At 39.4% G+C, this 16,308-nt stretch overlaps 2 protein-coding genes across 2 annotated transcripts; both read right to left on the bottom strand.

The window, feature by feature from the left end:
• Positions 1-4,332: 4,332 nt before the first annotated feature.
• Positions 4,333-6,805, bottom strand: LOC119076033 (cap-specific mRNA (nucleoside-2'-O-)-methyltransferase 2). The gene is made up of 3 exons (XM_037182651.1): positions 6,172-6,805; positions 5,841-6,104; positions 4,333-5,759 (listed from the first exon to the last, which is right to left on the bottom strand). The coding sequence occupies exons 1-3, from the start codon at positions 6,640-6,642 to the stop codon at positions 4,374-4,376; spliced, it is 2,121 nt and encodes a 706-aa protein (XP_037038546.1). The 5' UTR covers positions 6,643-6,805; the 3' UTR covers positions 4,333-4,373.
• Positions 6,806-10,676: 3,871 nt separating this feature from the next.
• LOC119076013 (putative ATP-dependent RNA helicase DHX57) lies at positions 10,677-15,294 on the bottom strand. Its single transcript, XM_037182604.1, has 10 exons — positions 15,115-15,294; positions 13,724-15,011; positions 13,466-13,666; positions 13,014-13,397; positions 12,805-12,949; positions 12,097-12,735; positions 11,865-12,037; positions 11,650-11,799; positions 10,975-11,592; positions 10,677-10,902 (listed from the first exon to the last, which is right to left on the bottom strand). The coding sequence occupies exons 1-10, from the start codon at positions 15,180-15,182 to the stop codon at positions 10,759-10,761; spliced, it is 3,810 nt and encodes a 1,269-aa protein (XP_037038499.1). The 5' UTR covers positions 15,183-15,294; the 3' UTR covers positions 10,677-10,758.
• Positions 15,295-16,308: the final 1,014 nt, after the last annotated feature.

Below are 16,308 nucleotides of genomic sequence, written 5' to 3'. Positions count from 1 at the left end.
GTAGTGAATATATTGGTCCGGCCCAAATGTATAAAACTCAAAACTGAAGAACATTTGGGTCCGACCCAAATTCGAGGCAGTCATAAGAGCTGAACATATTGGTCCGACCCAAATGTATAAAACTCAAAACTGAAGAACATTTGGGTCCGACCAATATTCGAGGCAGTCATAATTACCGAACATATTGGTCCGACCCAAATGTATAAAACTCAAAACTGAAGAACATTTGGGTCCGACCCAAATTCGAGGCAGTCATAAGAGCTGAACATATTGGGCCGACCCAAATGTATACAATTTAAAGTTAAGGAACATTTGGGTCCGACCCAAATTCGAGGCCGGCATAAGTACATAATAGCGATAGCATAACTCTTTATGTAATATGATTTGTTATGTACAGTGTACACACATACACACACATCCATCTTATGTACCTATAAGCATATTTGTTACTAGTCATAATTTTGGCGTTGGGCTAACTTCAGCCCGATAAGCTCGAATTGATTCGACTACTGTTAAGAGGAACCGGTACTTAGCTAAAATTGTAGCCTACGCGTGTATTGTATCTCATTTTCTTTGAATAACGTTATTCGATTAACCCAATTGAAATCGGTGTCAAATACCTTTAAATTTCTTGTAAAAAAAAAGTTTTGTAATAAATAATGGCGTTTCCTTTAATCGGGATAATGATTCGTTGCATCATATTCCTTCTAATTATACAGACAATAAAAACTTCAAAATTTTTAATTTCAGAATAATTTAAATTTTGAGTGCTAACGAATAAAAACTGATTTCAGCCACTGTACGTGCAACCATAGCACTGCTACTAGCATGAACACTGAATTGAACAGTGTCAAATTCGGAGACTTTAGTGATACGAGCTACCGCTTAGGATTGTGTTCAAGAGTAAAAATTGGAAATCCTCGAGAGTATTGACACTGACACTCTTGGACATGCTCTAGTTATCATGTGTTGAATAGTCATTAGTTATGATGTGACACTGAACCTACAATAGCACAGAAACAAATACTTGAGAGAAAACACCGTTGTCTCTAATTTTTCAGAACACAATGGTTTTTGATACTCTTAATCCGTGTTATCTCAGCTGTTGCAAAATATACATACTATGCCTCTGCAAACCACCATTTTCAGTGAAAAGCGAAAATTTTTGCATTTATCTAGGCAGACAAAGTGATGATTCACTCGAAATGAGGTTAGTGATTTGCTATATAATATTTGAAACTCTACGGGTAGAGGTGCCGAGAACGGAAACAAAACATATTTCTCTGAAAAACGATCGCAGGCATGATGAACATATAAAAACGGTTTTTCTAACTCATATCTCTTTGCACACATTTTCTTTACTTTCCGAGATATGAATTGATTTTCGAGACTCGTTTCACAATGTCACAATTCCACTCAGGCACTCGCATGAGGCTCGGAACAGGTCAGGTTCAGGTCAGGTCAGGTCAGGAGAAAAAATACCTGAGTTAATCAGGTCAGGTTCAGGTAATTTCCAAACCTGACCTGACCTGAACCTGACCTGAACCTCACCTGAACCTCACCTAATATGAAAAATAACTGATCTGACCTGATTTGACCCGAATTTGATAAAAGACTAATTTGAATATTATGGGCGTTTCCTTTCAGCTTAGATTTGAGTCAGGAAGCATTGTTTCGGAAATAATACTAAACTTATTAGCCAATTTATTGTTATTGTTTTCTTCGCGATTTATGGAAGAAATAAGTCGAACATTTTAAACGGTAGAAATCATAAACATTAAAAACTATAATTCATTATTTTCGTAAGAGGAACAAAATTTAAGGCTTGTACCACGATTTAACGCACATAACCGCGTGGATAGTTTTGTGTGTGAGAGAGGTGGGGGTAATAACGTCAACAGCTCCAAATAAGTCTACTTCAACAAAGACCGATCCGGACTGAGCCACGAAAAAATCGCGAGCCACACTCGCTAAAGAGGGAAATGTTCCAGAATGGGCCTTCCAGTAGTCCGTTTGTCAGAACAAAACAATAGTCACACAAAACAATGCAATATTGAGGCATATCATTTGACTGTAAAAATAAATGATTTGGGATGTATTGTAGTACTGGTGTAGACTTGCCGAGACTTGCCTCTTAAAAGTACTATACCCTAAATCAACATCAGGCTCGTGTTTAAAATAGCCTTCACTGCTTGACTGTTTTTCAAAATGTTTTTTTTTCGTTTTTAATTTATAAATACTTAGTAGAATAGAACTTTTATATAATTTCGCAATAATTTATAAAATTATCAGAAATGTAAAAAAATAAACAAACATAGCTAACGCCGACCCGTACGAAACACCTATTCGTATCAAAAGCCTTTAATGTGAAACTCTTCATTTCTCTTACTTCATTTTCTTCTCTGCTGAAAAACTATTCTTCCTTTTAAATCACTTACATTATCCACTCTTTGCCTTGTTATCATATACAATTAAATTGCCGGAGGCAATATAGACATCCCCGTACGAAGTCAAATTTCATAAATTCCTATTTAAACAGCTATATACCGCTATAATTACCTATATTTCACTATAAATAAACATTTCACAGATAAATATATGCTATTATATAGCTCTATATGCCTGTATATAGCTCAATATAGCTGTATATAGGTATATATAGATGTCCATATATGGAATCCCTGAAACCCCTCACACTTAACACATTATTTCCATGTTAACAGAAACTCTCTAAGTACAAATTTTCCCACTTTATATCACTTTTACTAAAATCCAATATGGCCGCCGGCAGCCATTTTGTTAGGAGACCGGAAATAGTACCGACGCTTTACATTCGTTAATACCTTTCAAACAAAAAAAAATTCATGAAATTCGGTCAAAATTTACTCGAGATATTGACAAAATACTCCGCGTTCACTGTACGGCCGAGTAGCCAGATAAGAGCTCACTCCAAGAGACCTAGCTCACGCTCCGGAGAACATAATTTCATAAAACAGACGAAATATGTTCAAATGTGGCCGGTCTACAAGCAAAAACTGCTTGCCGCCCTGTGCCTGTTCCACACCAAGGGGTCTAACTCACGAGTCGGTCATCCGATTTCCATTTTTTGTCGATCGGTATTGTAAATACCTTTTATTTGACGTATCACTTACAAGTTTAACGTTTAAATGTCCGGAGATATCTTCGAAAAACCGTAAAGCACTTATTGGGCCACAGCTCGGGAGGGGTCGATCCAAAATCACTCATCTTCGAACTTAGCCTGTCTTTTGACATTACCAAACGGGAAAAAAAAGAATTTTCAAAATCGGATGCGTTTTACTTAAGTTATCGTGCAGACAGACAGACGGACAGACGGACAGACGGACAGACAGACGGACATTTTTTTTCTCGCGGATTTGGCATCTCTAGACAACCACAATAGGTTTCCCCTTACTCAGGGAGTCCAATTCGACGTGTTACAAACGTATGCGTAAACCTATAAGACCCCAGTACTTCGTACGGGTCTAAAAATTCAGGTTTTTTCAGGTCAGGTCGAAACAGGTTAAAGATCACTTCAGGTCAGGTTAGGTAATTAAATTTCAGGTCAGGTCACGTTAAGAGATATTTCAGGTCAGGTTTCAGGTTGACCTGACCTTTTCCGAGCCTTACACTCGCACAGATAACCATAATATCGCCCAGACTCGAACTGACTGTGAAATGAATTAATTAGCATACTGGAGCTATGCGGTTCTTGTGTTCGGTTTGGATTTTTTTGTTAAATGAAGAAGTGAAGAATGAAAAAAAAATTATTAGGTTTAGTGGCGACGAAACTAGCCATTCACAGAAAGAATTCTGGTCGATGGGTCAACCCCATCTATGGCATAAAATTTAGACCAGGAACTAATTTTGGGAGGTATATTTTCCTGCTATTTCCCAAATTTTCACAAAAAATAGGAAAATTAAAGATAGTAGCGAAGTTTTGTGATTTGACTTTGGTGATTCTTCACTTCACTGGAATAATTTCAATAAGAAAATGTCTTTCCAAAAATAGTCTTTGGTTTAGACCAAGATGTCCATTTTACTGTAACCCCTCGATTTAACTGTATGTAGCACTTTCATCTCGAACTTAATATGTTGTTGTCCTTGTCGACAACCGATGATGATACTCATGAGAAAAGGAAAACTCGCCGATTTTCACAAAAACAAATGTCACAAATTTATTTCGTAATTCAAATTGAACAGAAAAAAAAATCAGCGAAGAACAATAACGCCTAAGCCTAAAAAAATGATAATCTCTACAGGGTATAATAAGCCATAATCATAATACTTCAATGGAGTGAGGAAGAAAAAGTTTCTCTCTCTCTCTTTTAAATAAACAATAAATTATCACTCGATCACTTATCCAACAACATTTTCCCATATTTCAACGACAATTGATTATTGTAGTTCATGACGGCGTCGTTAAACCCAATGCTGTTGCGCAAAAAGATCACTTTCACGATACTCAGTACGGATCGATTCGGATTCGATGATACGAACTCGATGCGGTTCATCAAAATATTATTCAGAAAATTTTTACCCATCGCGCGCAACCCATTCAAGCGAATTTCACCGTCGGACGTCAGCACAATTTCCTCATAGACACAGCCAAGAGCATAGATTAGTCCCACGGTAAAGTGGGTCATCAGCAGAAGATTTTTAATTCGAATTCGGTCCGGTGAATGCAAATTGATGGCGTTGACTAGTTGGTGGAAGACGTCCTTCTCGAATCGATCGTAAAATTGTACTTTTCCGTAGCTGATGATATCGATGGTTATGATGAGATCCGTACTAGCTGAATCTACGGAAATGATCGAATCGCTTCGGGATGTCCAGTCCACATTGTTATTCAGACTGTCATCGGTATCATCCATGATTTCCAGCAACAGTTTCAGACATTGATCGAACACAAATTTACTGCTGACAATTTGTTGGATGGGTTGTCCGTAGAACGGTTTCAGGATGTCATTATGCCGAGTGTTCAGTGTTAATGGCACCGGTTCGATTCGATTTTGAAAGCAAAATCGTTTCTCGATGCCTTCCAGTCGTGCACGCAGTTCCACCATTTTGTCGTTCTTGGCGAGATTCTTAAACATTAAACGAGAAGTGAACGATCCAGCAACAGCGGTCACCGGTCCACAGACGTTGCCCGCATCCGAACACGGTTTGCCGTACAATAGTTTCATTCGTTCGGGAATCGATTTGATGCGATACACTCGGCAATATTCCTTTCGTATTTCGTACCGCAGATCGAGTACCTGTTGCTGATCACATTCGGGCTTCTGGAAATGATAGATGTTCGTCTGGATCGCTTTCGTCTGGCAGAGCATAAACATTTTCGCACAATCGTTGACCTGTTCGATGAAGTCTTTGGGTATCATGTCTAAGGCGAACATTGGAGCCTCGACGTGCGTCATCCGATTTGCCATTTCCAGGACGTAGCTGATGTGTTTGTAAATTCGCTGATAGCCGTTACAGATGACATACACTTCCGAGTTGCCGTGTTTCGATGCGGCTGGCTTGAAGATGTCAACTTTGTCAAAAACATTGACCAAGAAATACAGCAGACTGACGGTGGTCAACTCGAAGAACGTGAACATTTTCAACACGAACGTTCCACCCATATCCAGTATTTGAAGTGCTGCTACCACCTCGGCAAAATGTAAATAATGGACCTTGTTCTCCTGATCGTCCGGGCACTCTATACAATCGACGGATCCATCTGCCGTGACTAGACTTATCTAAAATTCGAAAGAGAAAGAGAGAGAAAAACGACCGTTACGACCTCGCTGTTCTAAGACGTTCACGGAAAATGGATTTACTTTTCCCATTCTTCGGCACCGTGCCACCAGTTGGTCCACATTACGCTTGTTAGTTATATTGCCGGTGAAATCTTCGCCAAACTCCCAATTGTCGAATGTCCGGAGCATGAAGCGATCGTCGAGAACGGCACTGTCAAACGAATTGCCCTCATAGTACGGGTTCAATGTCGTAGCGCACCAGTTAAACTTCGATTTTGGATGGTTGAGCTGTATATAGTGATTGAGAGCAGCAACGAACGCGCCAGGTGCTTCGCACAGATGCACCTGAAAGAATGGTTCATAAAGGAGTTTAGTACAATGCGTTGGAGTGGTGCTGGTTCTGAACACGAACCGAATTAAATTCTCCTCGGGCATCGACTTTGACAATAGGAAAGGCGCTCAGGCATTCATAGAATTTACACCATGCCTTCGTCACAAATTCCGCCTTCACTTCGGTTCGCAGGTACCACGCAATAGCGCTGCTCGGATCACGTTTCGCTGTGTATTTACTCCACGTGTCCAATGGATAATCGTTCAGTTGGTCTTTGACGTGATTGAGCACACTCTTGATCCACAGCAGTTCCGGCACCGTTTGGTTCTTCTGACGTTCATCGAAAATGTGGTCGATCAGTGGCAATTTCCAGTGTAATGGCTTGCGGAAGTGGAATTTCTTTTTGAAAAAATTGCCGACTGATTCACTGAGACGATTGTTGGTAGACTTTGGCACAGATGATTCGGTTGATGGCGGTGAACGTCGTAGAGAATAATATTTAGTTTTGGTGAACTTTGAACCACTGCTGTTGTCGGACACATTGCGGAACATTATGCTTGACAAAGGACAACAATTGACCACTTCCACTATAAATCACATTCGGTTTGGAGTTTGTTCGACGATTTTCGGTTGAAAAGGTTGTCCACCGACGATATACAAACAACAATAATAACTGTTCATGTTCAGCACAACAAAACAAAACAAAACAGCCGATGCAGTGAAATGTAATAGATCTAATGTCGATTGATCGGGCACCACTGTACACTTTGAAGAGTGCCGGGTAACACTAATCACAAAGTGGGCGCGTAGATTTCGTTGCGGTTTCAATGTAATTTGTCAAGTATTTTACGTCCCAATGTTTTAACATCTCACAAGAAACATTGTAAAATTTGTGAAAGTGAATCATGTCCCATCCCCTTTGAAGGCTATGAATAAATGTTAAGTCGATACGCCGTCTGCTATCATAATGACTAGTTTAACTTAGTAAATCTTAACCGATTTCGATAGGTTTGTAGTTGTCAATCATTTGTTATTTTGCTGAAAGGACTAGGGAAAGAGAAAAGTGAAATTCGACATTTGGGAATTGTTGTGACTTAAATCCACAAGGATTTCGTTGAACAAATGAAAATCTAGATTTTTATCTGTTGAATTTTGGTTAGACTGATAATAAAATTTCGTCAAAATTTCGTCCAGTATGTGTGAAATGGCTGGCAGACAGCTTCATTTCTGCCTTACTTCGGATATGTATATTCCAACGTCTGACATCAATACTCTCTCTAGCAAACAAACTCTCAGCTCTATGTGTCAAATTCACACGAATCAGGGTATTTTTATCAGTGTAGGCTGCGAACGCGTGAGAATGAAATACTAAAATAAGAAATCTAGATTTTCATTTGTTAAACAAATTTTGTGTGGAATAATTTACAAACCACAACAACTCCCAAAACAGAAAGCATGTCGAGTTTCACTGTTCCCTCCTTTTAAGATGAAAATCTGGAACGATGTCTGAAGTTGAGCTTTGGTTCATTATTCCCTTGACTGCAAGTCATGGGTCTTACGAATTATAAACACTCTAAAATGTTTGTCACACAATGTTCACTACTATGATTGAAAATACATGGAATGTATGACCAAAAACCTTAAATACAGAAAATGTTTGTCACACTTTGTTCATTCCTTGATGCCACGATAACTTGAGTAATTCTAAACGGATTTCCAAAAACTTTTTTTAATCGACAAGGAATTGAATTCCTCAGATCAAGTTTGAAGATGGGCTATGAAAGACCGATGATCTTAAAGATATTCCCAAAAGAATTTTTGTCTCGTCGCTTGATGCCACGATAACTCGAGTAGTTTTCGACGGATTTCCAAAACTTTTTTTTTTAATCGACCAGGAATTAAATCCCTCAGGTTAAGTTCAAAGATGAACTATAAGAGACGGGTGATCTTAGAGATATTCTCAAAATAATTTTTGTTTTGTCGCTTGATAACTCGAGTAGTTTTCGACAGATTTCCAATTTTTCTGTTTTTTTCGACGAGTAAATAAATTTCTGAAGTTAATTTCGAAGATGGTCTATAACAGATGGGTGATCTTAGAGATACTCTTAAAAGAATTGTTGAGTTATCGCTTGATAACATGATAACTCGAGTAATTCTCAAAAAAAAAAATTTTCGAAGGGGAATTAAATTTTTGAGGTTAATTTTGAAGATGGGCTATAACAGACAGATGATCTTAGAGATATTCTTGAAAGAATTTTTGAGTTTTCGCTTGATAACTTTGTCGAATGAAAATATTCCCTTAGAATTATTTGCTAAAAAAGTCTTACACACACGGAATTTTGAAAACCGACACATTTTCTATTTCTGTGTTTTACTTGAGTTTCTGATTTCTCCATATAAAAATACATGCAAAATCCACAAAAAACCAGTAAATCACGGAACAGTTTTCAAAATTCCGCGAGTGTATAATCTAGAAAATTTTAACGAGTGTGAACTTTGCGGCCAGAGCGAAGCGAAGGTCGTATTCATACGAGTTTAAATTTATTCAGGAGTTTAGCAAGAAATACGTTCTCATTACAGCGTCTTTTAGCAGACACAGTAATATCGAAGCATCTTTTGTTTGAAAAGGAGCGAACAATTTATGACAAAACAAGACAAAGAGACAAAGATCAATCTATGATATTTTTGCAACAATTACAAATATCTATTGAGAAAATATCAGTCAGTCAGTCAAGGGACCTGACCCACCCATAAGGTGAGGCCTAGTTTGGTGAAATATGCCGCCTTAACCATTCATTAGCGGCAACGCACTTCAAGAAAAAGTGTCAAATAGAGTACTATTTTGTATGGAAAATTTTTACAGATTTAGGGATGGGAGACCTTTTATATTATCGATAATATCAATCAAAACAATTTATCGATAATTGATATATCAAATCGTTATCGATAATTTGATAATTATCGATAATTATCGAATTATCGATAATTTGATAATTATCGAAATATCGATAATTATCAAAATATCGATAATTATCAAAATATCGATAATTATCAAAATATCGATATTTCAATAATTATCAAATTTTGATATTTCCGAAAATAATTGATAATCATAAAGTTATGTTACTGTGAAGAAATTGAAAACTGTTCTAAGCAACTTTTCGAGATCTCTGTCTAATTTATCATCATCCTAATGGAAAGATGGAAGAGTTACAGCTGAAAACTGCATGCATTTGTATTGGTTTATCTAAATATTCATATCCATAGTAGCTATCAAAATATCGATTTTTCGATAATTATCAAAATATCGATATTTTGATTATTATCGAGATATCGATATTTTGATAATTATCGAAATATCAATTATTATCGATTATCGATATTATTTTTGATAATTTTCGATAGAAAAATTTATCGATAATCGATTATCGATAATCGATAATTATCGATTATCAATATCAATATCGCCCATCCCTATACAGATTATTTTACACTGCAAAAATTGGTTTGATACACTGTACCGTTTCAGTAATCTATTTAGAGTACCACTCATGATTGAAATGCGTTGCTAGCTGGCATGCATTTCAGACGTTTTACTCTTTAATCTATTACTTCATTTGATCAAACTATTCTCAAGAGACTGATTTCAAATCTTTTACTTCATTTGTGTTGAACATGGTTTTGTGCCACATCAACGCACTGTGCATCCCATGGGAGAGAAGAGATTTGGTTTCTCTGTTCGTTTTTGGTGTCTTATTTTAGCAATTTTACTTAGGCATTTCAGCTGGAATCTCTTGCAGTGACGCGAAACGTCCTGTTTAAGGACGCATCGATTTGATCTACGCAGAATCGTCAAGCAATAATAAAGTTTCTTCGCATGAGTTGTTTTATTTGGTGTTGACCCACCCATGCTCTTTCTATCAGGTTGGTTCTCCTAACTTTTCCAGCTATTCGTAAAATGAGTCATCGCACACTTTAATTGATGCAAAGTGCGTTAGCCACATATACCACATTCATCGGAGACTATCGTTTACTACTTCAGTTGAAAGATAGATAGCAAGGTAGAGCTCACGTTCCATTTGCACTTAAATCGAGGGGGAAACAACACGAGCGAATGGTGGGACAGTGTTAAGCGAATAATGAACGAATAAGGGCGAATAATGGGGAAATAATAGGCGAACTATGGGCGAATGGCATAAAAACAAAGAAATAACGAAGCTCGTTTGAGCTGTAAGAAATAAGACACCATCAGTAGTAGGGTGGAGTGATTTACAAATTTGTTTGTATTGAATTTTGATGTGGCCTAAATACATCAAAAATCTTGACCAGCACTACTAAATGTATGGTAAAAATATGGAAATGCCAGATTTTGTGTGAAACACTAGAACTGTAAGAAGTTTTACGCAACTGAAGTAGTAGATTTACTGATTTTGTTGATCAGCATGACCCTAAAAGGCTTCTTCTTTAACTGACGTCAATCACAAAGGCTTACTGAATCGATTACTATTCTTAACAGAAGACTAGTGCAGAATATTTTACTTTGTTGGTTTTAGCTTGACGGATCGCAAAAAAGCAAAACTCTCTTCTTTACCAAAAACAAATTAAATTTCGTTTTTATTGCAAATTCCAACGAGTAACAAAGTTAACATCCACATGCTCCAACGCTCCTCACTCTTTGGATATCAGATAAACGATCGTAGATATTATCTTCTTGCCATTGTCATGATGCAACAGATTCAGACACGGATCGCGAATCTTTTCCTCCAACAATTTTGCCAATTCGATTCTCAGACACTTGACCATTTCTGCCACCTACACGAAAGCGGGAAGAAAATTGTTAGACAAAATTTGACTCAAGTAGAAAGGAAACCCGTTGGACATTACTTGATGTGACGATGCTTGCAGCATAATCCATCCGTCTCGCAACAGTAAAATGAATTCTCCGCCATGCAGTTCAATGTTGATATTACTTCCCGAGAACAGTACCAACGGCAGTAACGGCACCATTGTACACTCTCGGATGAAAATTTTTGATGTTTTCACTTTCTCCTGAAAGACCATGAAGGGAGACGTGAAATGCCCGACCACCGAATTCACCGACGATGGATGGATGAACACATATCCGTCCTGATTCGTTTTGAACCGCAATTCCTTCGGCAGCGGTTCACGTGGCACAGCTCCAGCCGCACTCATAACGAAACTCTTCTCCGGCGTTAAAACTTTCACAACATTTGGATACAATGCTGCACAGAGCAGAGCGGCTAACAACCGATTATTGTCGCCATTCACATTCATTTCCGTGCCGGTTGTCTCGAATACCGTGTCTTTGAATCGCTGTTTGCGACCGGTTTGATTGCCTGGTACAAAGCCGATTGACATGAGTAATTCCAGAAATTGTTGCTTAATCTCGACGAGCGTTTCGAGCGTTTTCCAAGACAGAAATGATTGTTCGGCGTAACACTTTCCGGCGTATTTACTTCGCTTACTCGCTTCCAGCCAGGCCTGAAACGAAAATGGTGAATTTCAAGGACTTTTTGTATGTCAAATGAGTGTTCTCACCCTGTACGCTTTTAAAACAGTCAAATGGTCACTGTTGCACATGGCAAATTCCTTTTTCTTCGAATCAGCTTCGTTTCGCTTGGAAAAGGGTGAAACGAAGGGGGATTTGTAGCTAAGGCAAGCTGCTATCGTCAAAACACTGTCGACACACTAGAAACGTAAAATCAAAAGGAAAATGTTAGGTATGACGGGACAAGGAGACATCCAAGCAATACCTGAAATATAGCACCGTACAGCATCAGCTTTCCTATTCGAACATCGACGGGAAGTGCAGCTAAGTGATGACCGAGCGCTGTTAGATTATCATTCGCATCGAAAGCTCCAACATCTTGCAATCGTTTCACTGCTGACGTTACGCTCTCTTCTGATGGTGGCTCCAATGTGTTCTCTGCAATAAAGCAACGTTACTTGATGGTACAACGAAAATGCATCGATTCCGAGTCTCACCAATGACGCTGTTCACATTCCGGGAGTGGAAATTCGGCAAAGTCTTAATCCGTAACAGTAACTGTTCCAACGGAACCCGATGAATTTCTGGCACTGGTTGACTGCTGAAATGATTCGCGAACCGATGTTTTGTAAACAAGTGAATAGCCACACCAGGCATCACACGACCGGCACGACCTTTGCGTTGATTTGCATTCGCTCGTGACACCCACACCAGATCCAATGACTCCATGTTCCGGTTTGCGTCGAACCGTTTCTCTTTCATCTGACCGCAATCGATGACAAAGACACAATCGTCTATTGTCACCGACGTTTCAGCTATGTTCGTGCTCAGCACAATTTTCCTTTTGCCCTTCGGGGCCCGTTGAAATACCAGTGCTTGTTCTTCATTGGTCAAAGTGGAGTGAAGCGGCACTAGAATGTATTTGCCAGCTCTGGGGCTGAATTTCGCATTGTCACAGAGCGCATCGTAGATGGTCTGAATTTCAGCAAGACCTGGTAGGAAAATGAGTATGGAACCCTCATGAGGCCATTTGTGGTCACCGTCATCGATGTAGTCGAGAATGGATTCTATAAGGTCGGGATTGATGCGCATTGGATCCATTAGGAATAGTGTTTTACCGGTGGCCTTTGAGCATTCTGAAAGGGATGTTGAAATTGATGTTGTGTCCTGAGGTCAATTCATAATGCAAAGAGTGCTGCACTCACCACTGTATCTGGCAAACAATTCAGCCATTGCTAAATTTTCATCACGTATCGACTTCGGAGGTGCCGAATTGGCAGCAATAACATCGGCAAATTCGAGTTCGTTGATCAGTTGGTTTTCCTCGCTCTTTTTCAGCTTTCGGCAGTACTATGAAGCAAAGCAGATTGAATTAGCCAGAAACGTTAGCGTTACATTTCCGGTCAAGATTTACCTGCGAATCAGCTTCCAACACAAAGTTACATCGACCCAGAATGTCTTCCAAAAAGATCTGTTCGACTGGGAACGTTCGGCCAGGAATTTCCATGACTGGCGCTCCGTTGAAATAATCCGAAAATAGACTTGCATTCAATGTCGCAGACATAAGGATGACTTTCAACCGTGGCCGTTTCACCAGCAATTCCTTCAGGATCAGCAATAGAAAGTCTGACTCTTCACTGCGTTCGTGCACCTCGTCTACAATTATATGGCTAACCGATTCCAACATTGAATCGGACTGTAAGCGCCTTAGCAGAATACCCGTTGTGCAAAATGTCAGACGAGTCGACGACGAGATTTTATTTTCCAATCGAATTTGATAGCCGACGGTGTTGCCAATCTGGAAAGGAATGTGAGAAATTAGCAGCGTTCCCCCATAGCACTTGGTGTTTGTTCACAACGATCTACCTTTTCAACACGTTCGTCTGCCACACGTTCGGCCACACCAATAGCAGAGATTCGCCGAGGTTGGGTACAAATGATTTCTACGTGGTCTATGGCTTTGATGCTGTTGTTGTTGTTGGAAGACCTAAGTAGCCAATCGTCGAGAATAAATTGCGGTACTTGCGTAGACTTTCCACAGCCCGTTTCGCCACTGATCACAACTACCTGTAAGATTGTTGGTGCTATTCACATACTCGAAACAAACGTTAAAGCAACGCTTACCGGCGACATCTCGATAGCCTCTAAAATGTTCGACATCATTGGCCAGGCTGGCAGTTTCTTTCTTGATCGCAACATATCCTGGTAGTTCTTTTGGCTCTGTTTGTTAAGGAATTTCGTCACCAAATTCAAATCGTCCTTCAGCATTTGAGCTGGCGAGTAATTTAATTTGTCTGCGTTTCGCGATGCTCCCTTAGCGTAATGTGTGGGCAGTTCTTTGGAATCGGTCAAACTCATTTCGTCCTCTACGTCAACGTGGAACAATGACTTTTTCCCATCGAGAAGCCTGTAACGATCGTTTTTCAGGAACATTGTTATCTCGTCGTCCATTTGAAGCAGTTCGGATATGGAGTAAACGCTCGGAATTTGATCTTCAGCAAAACGACGCGCTTCTTCCACAATTCGCCTCGTTAATCTGAGGCACAATGATGATGGAATGTCGGGACAGGTCGTTTTCAAGAATACCAACGGTGGTTCGTAGGGATAAACGTTGCCGACGGGAAACCGTATTTCCAAGTAAAACCAGTTCGGGTCCAGATTCGGATCGATTGGTTTGTCCGTTGTATCTGCGTCGACTTTGTGCGAATAGCGACATCGATCACCGTACCTGCAGTGACCCTTCAACAGATTTTTACATTTTTCCAATTTCTTGCCATGGCCGTGGTGTTTTTCCTTTGCCTTCTCCTTTGCCGCTTCCGATTTTTTCCGTTGCTCCGATGGACTGTGAACCAACAGATGATCGATCTTCAATTTCAATTGCCACACTTTGTTCTTCTCCTTCACTTCAAAGGAACTGTCATAAATCGACTCCAAGGCGGATATCTCATCGTTCCGCAGTTCTAAGATCTCACTTTCGTCGTACGTCGTCGACGGTTTGTCGGCATTCACATATGAGGGAAAATATCTGGAAAACAACAACACCAGCGCCTCGTCCACATCACCTTTGCAGTAATCCAATGCTTCGATGCAGTGACCTTTGCTGAAACCGTAACTTTCCAATTTCAGTATAGCAAACATGCGGTAACGGTCTATGGAATCACAGCCAGACTTTTGTACATTCGAATAATCGCAGCCACCCTGAACGACGAGATGACCGCGCTCTTGCCAGTATCCGTTTTTATACCGAGTCCCTTTGTCTACGTATTTGGATTTGTCGGCTAATTGATAATCTTGGCCGTGTATGTAGCGCAACGTTTCCAGGACGGCATTCTGTCCCTCCTCGGACAATCGGAGCACTTGAAGTTCGGCCTTCAGTGGTACTTTTGATGGTGGTGGTTCGATGGGTGCATTTCTAAATTGGTTTGAAAGGACAAATTGTTATAGATCTCGCGTAAACATTGAGTGGTCGTGGAATTTCACAACATTCAGCAATTCATTTCGGAATGGGAACTCACGTCGATCTAGCATCAGAAATTGGTCGCAGAAAACAGTCTTCGATTAATTGTTTGCTTTCACCGTCCATTCTTGTTACAATTACGATTAGGAAAAATAAATTTAAAAATTTCACAACTTTTCTTCACAAATGAAAATACTGAAATGACACTGACGGATGACATTGCACAACAGCTGTTTTTTGATGAAGCGAACACATGTTTGGTGTTGACGCATGCATAATACAAGAAAATGTTGAGTGGAACTTGTAGAAGATGTAGAACGAAAAATAGCGGCAATATCGTTTGATTGAAGTGACTGAAATAATTGATTTTTGAGATAAAATTGATTTCACGGATGGCATTGTCTTATAGTGAAATATGACATGCTAAAATGTAACCGTAGGGGGTGTTCAGACATGATCCAAACTGACATTGCCTAAAGATAATAGAGTAGGGATTTGTCATCGGCGATGACTCATCGCATTATTCGACAAGCGAGTCGCCACCGGTCAGCAGTAGGTGTGGATATTATTTTTTTTACAAGTTGGCACACACATTGATACATTATACCCTAAGGTGCCTAAGGTACAGATAGGCAGACGTAGAACTGAAACATTTGAAGCGTACGGTCACGTATACCATAGTATATCATACACAAAATACACCAACACTTTCACACATCGATGAAAACCCCTTCAAAACCCGTACATACGTAATAAACACATATCAAGCAAGCTAAATAAGTAATCTAAATGTATTTCTGTCACAAGGCAGTCATGCAGAAGTGTAGTACCGTGTTAGGCCGAAACACCATATCGCATTGTTTGTGTGCTTTCGCTTTGGAGAGTTTTATATTCCATTGGAGAAGTGAAATAATTCAGTCGAAAACAAAAGAAACTTAAAGCTACCGAAAGCTCTTTAAAGCAAAGACACGAATGCGACATGATGTTCAGCCTAACACAGCATAGCAGTGCATTTTTGAGTTCATTAGTATAATAATAACTAGAAGAACGAAGTCATTGCACTACTCATTTTCTTGATTTACACGACTGCAATACTCTCTCTAGCAACCAAACTCTCAGTTCTCTCTGTCAAATTCACACCTTATTTCTTTGTATTCTACAAACACTTTTTTACATTAGTCAACGCTGTAATTTATATGCAAATTCCAACGGCATCAAGTAGTCTTTTACCACCTTAATAAAAGTAGTTTCT

This window comes from Bradysia coprophila, unplaced genomic scaffold (assembly GCF_014529535.1).
Source record: "Bradysia coprophila strain Holo2 unplaced genomic scaffold, BU_Bcop_v1 contig_232, whole genome shotgun sequence".
Taxonomy (NCBI): Eukaryota; Metazoa; Arthropoda; class Insecta; order Diptera; family Sciaridae; genus Bradysia; species Bradysia coprophila.
This window is presented reverse-complemented; position numbering and strand designations above follow the sequence as displayed.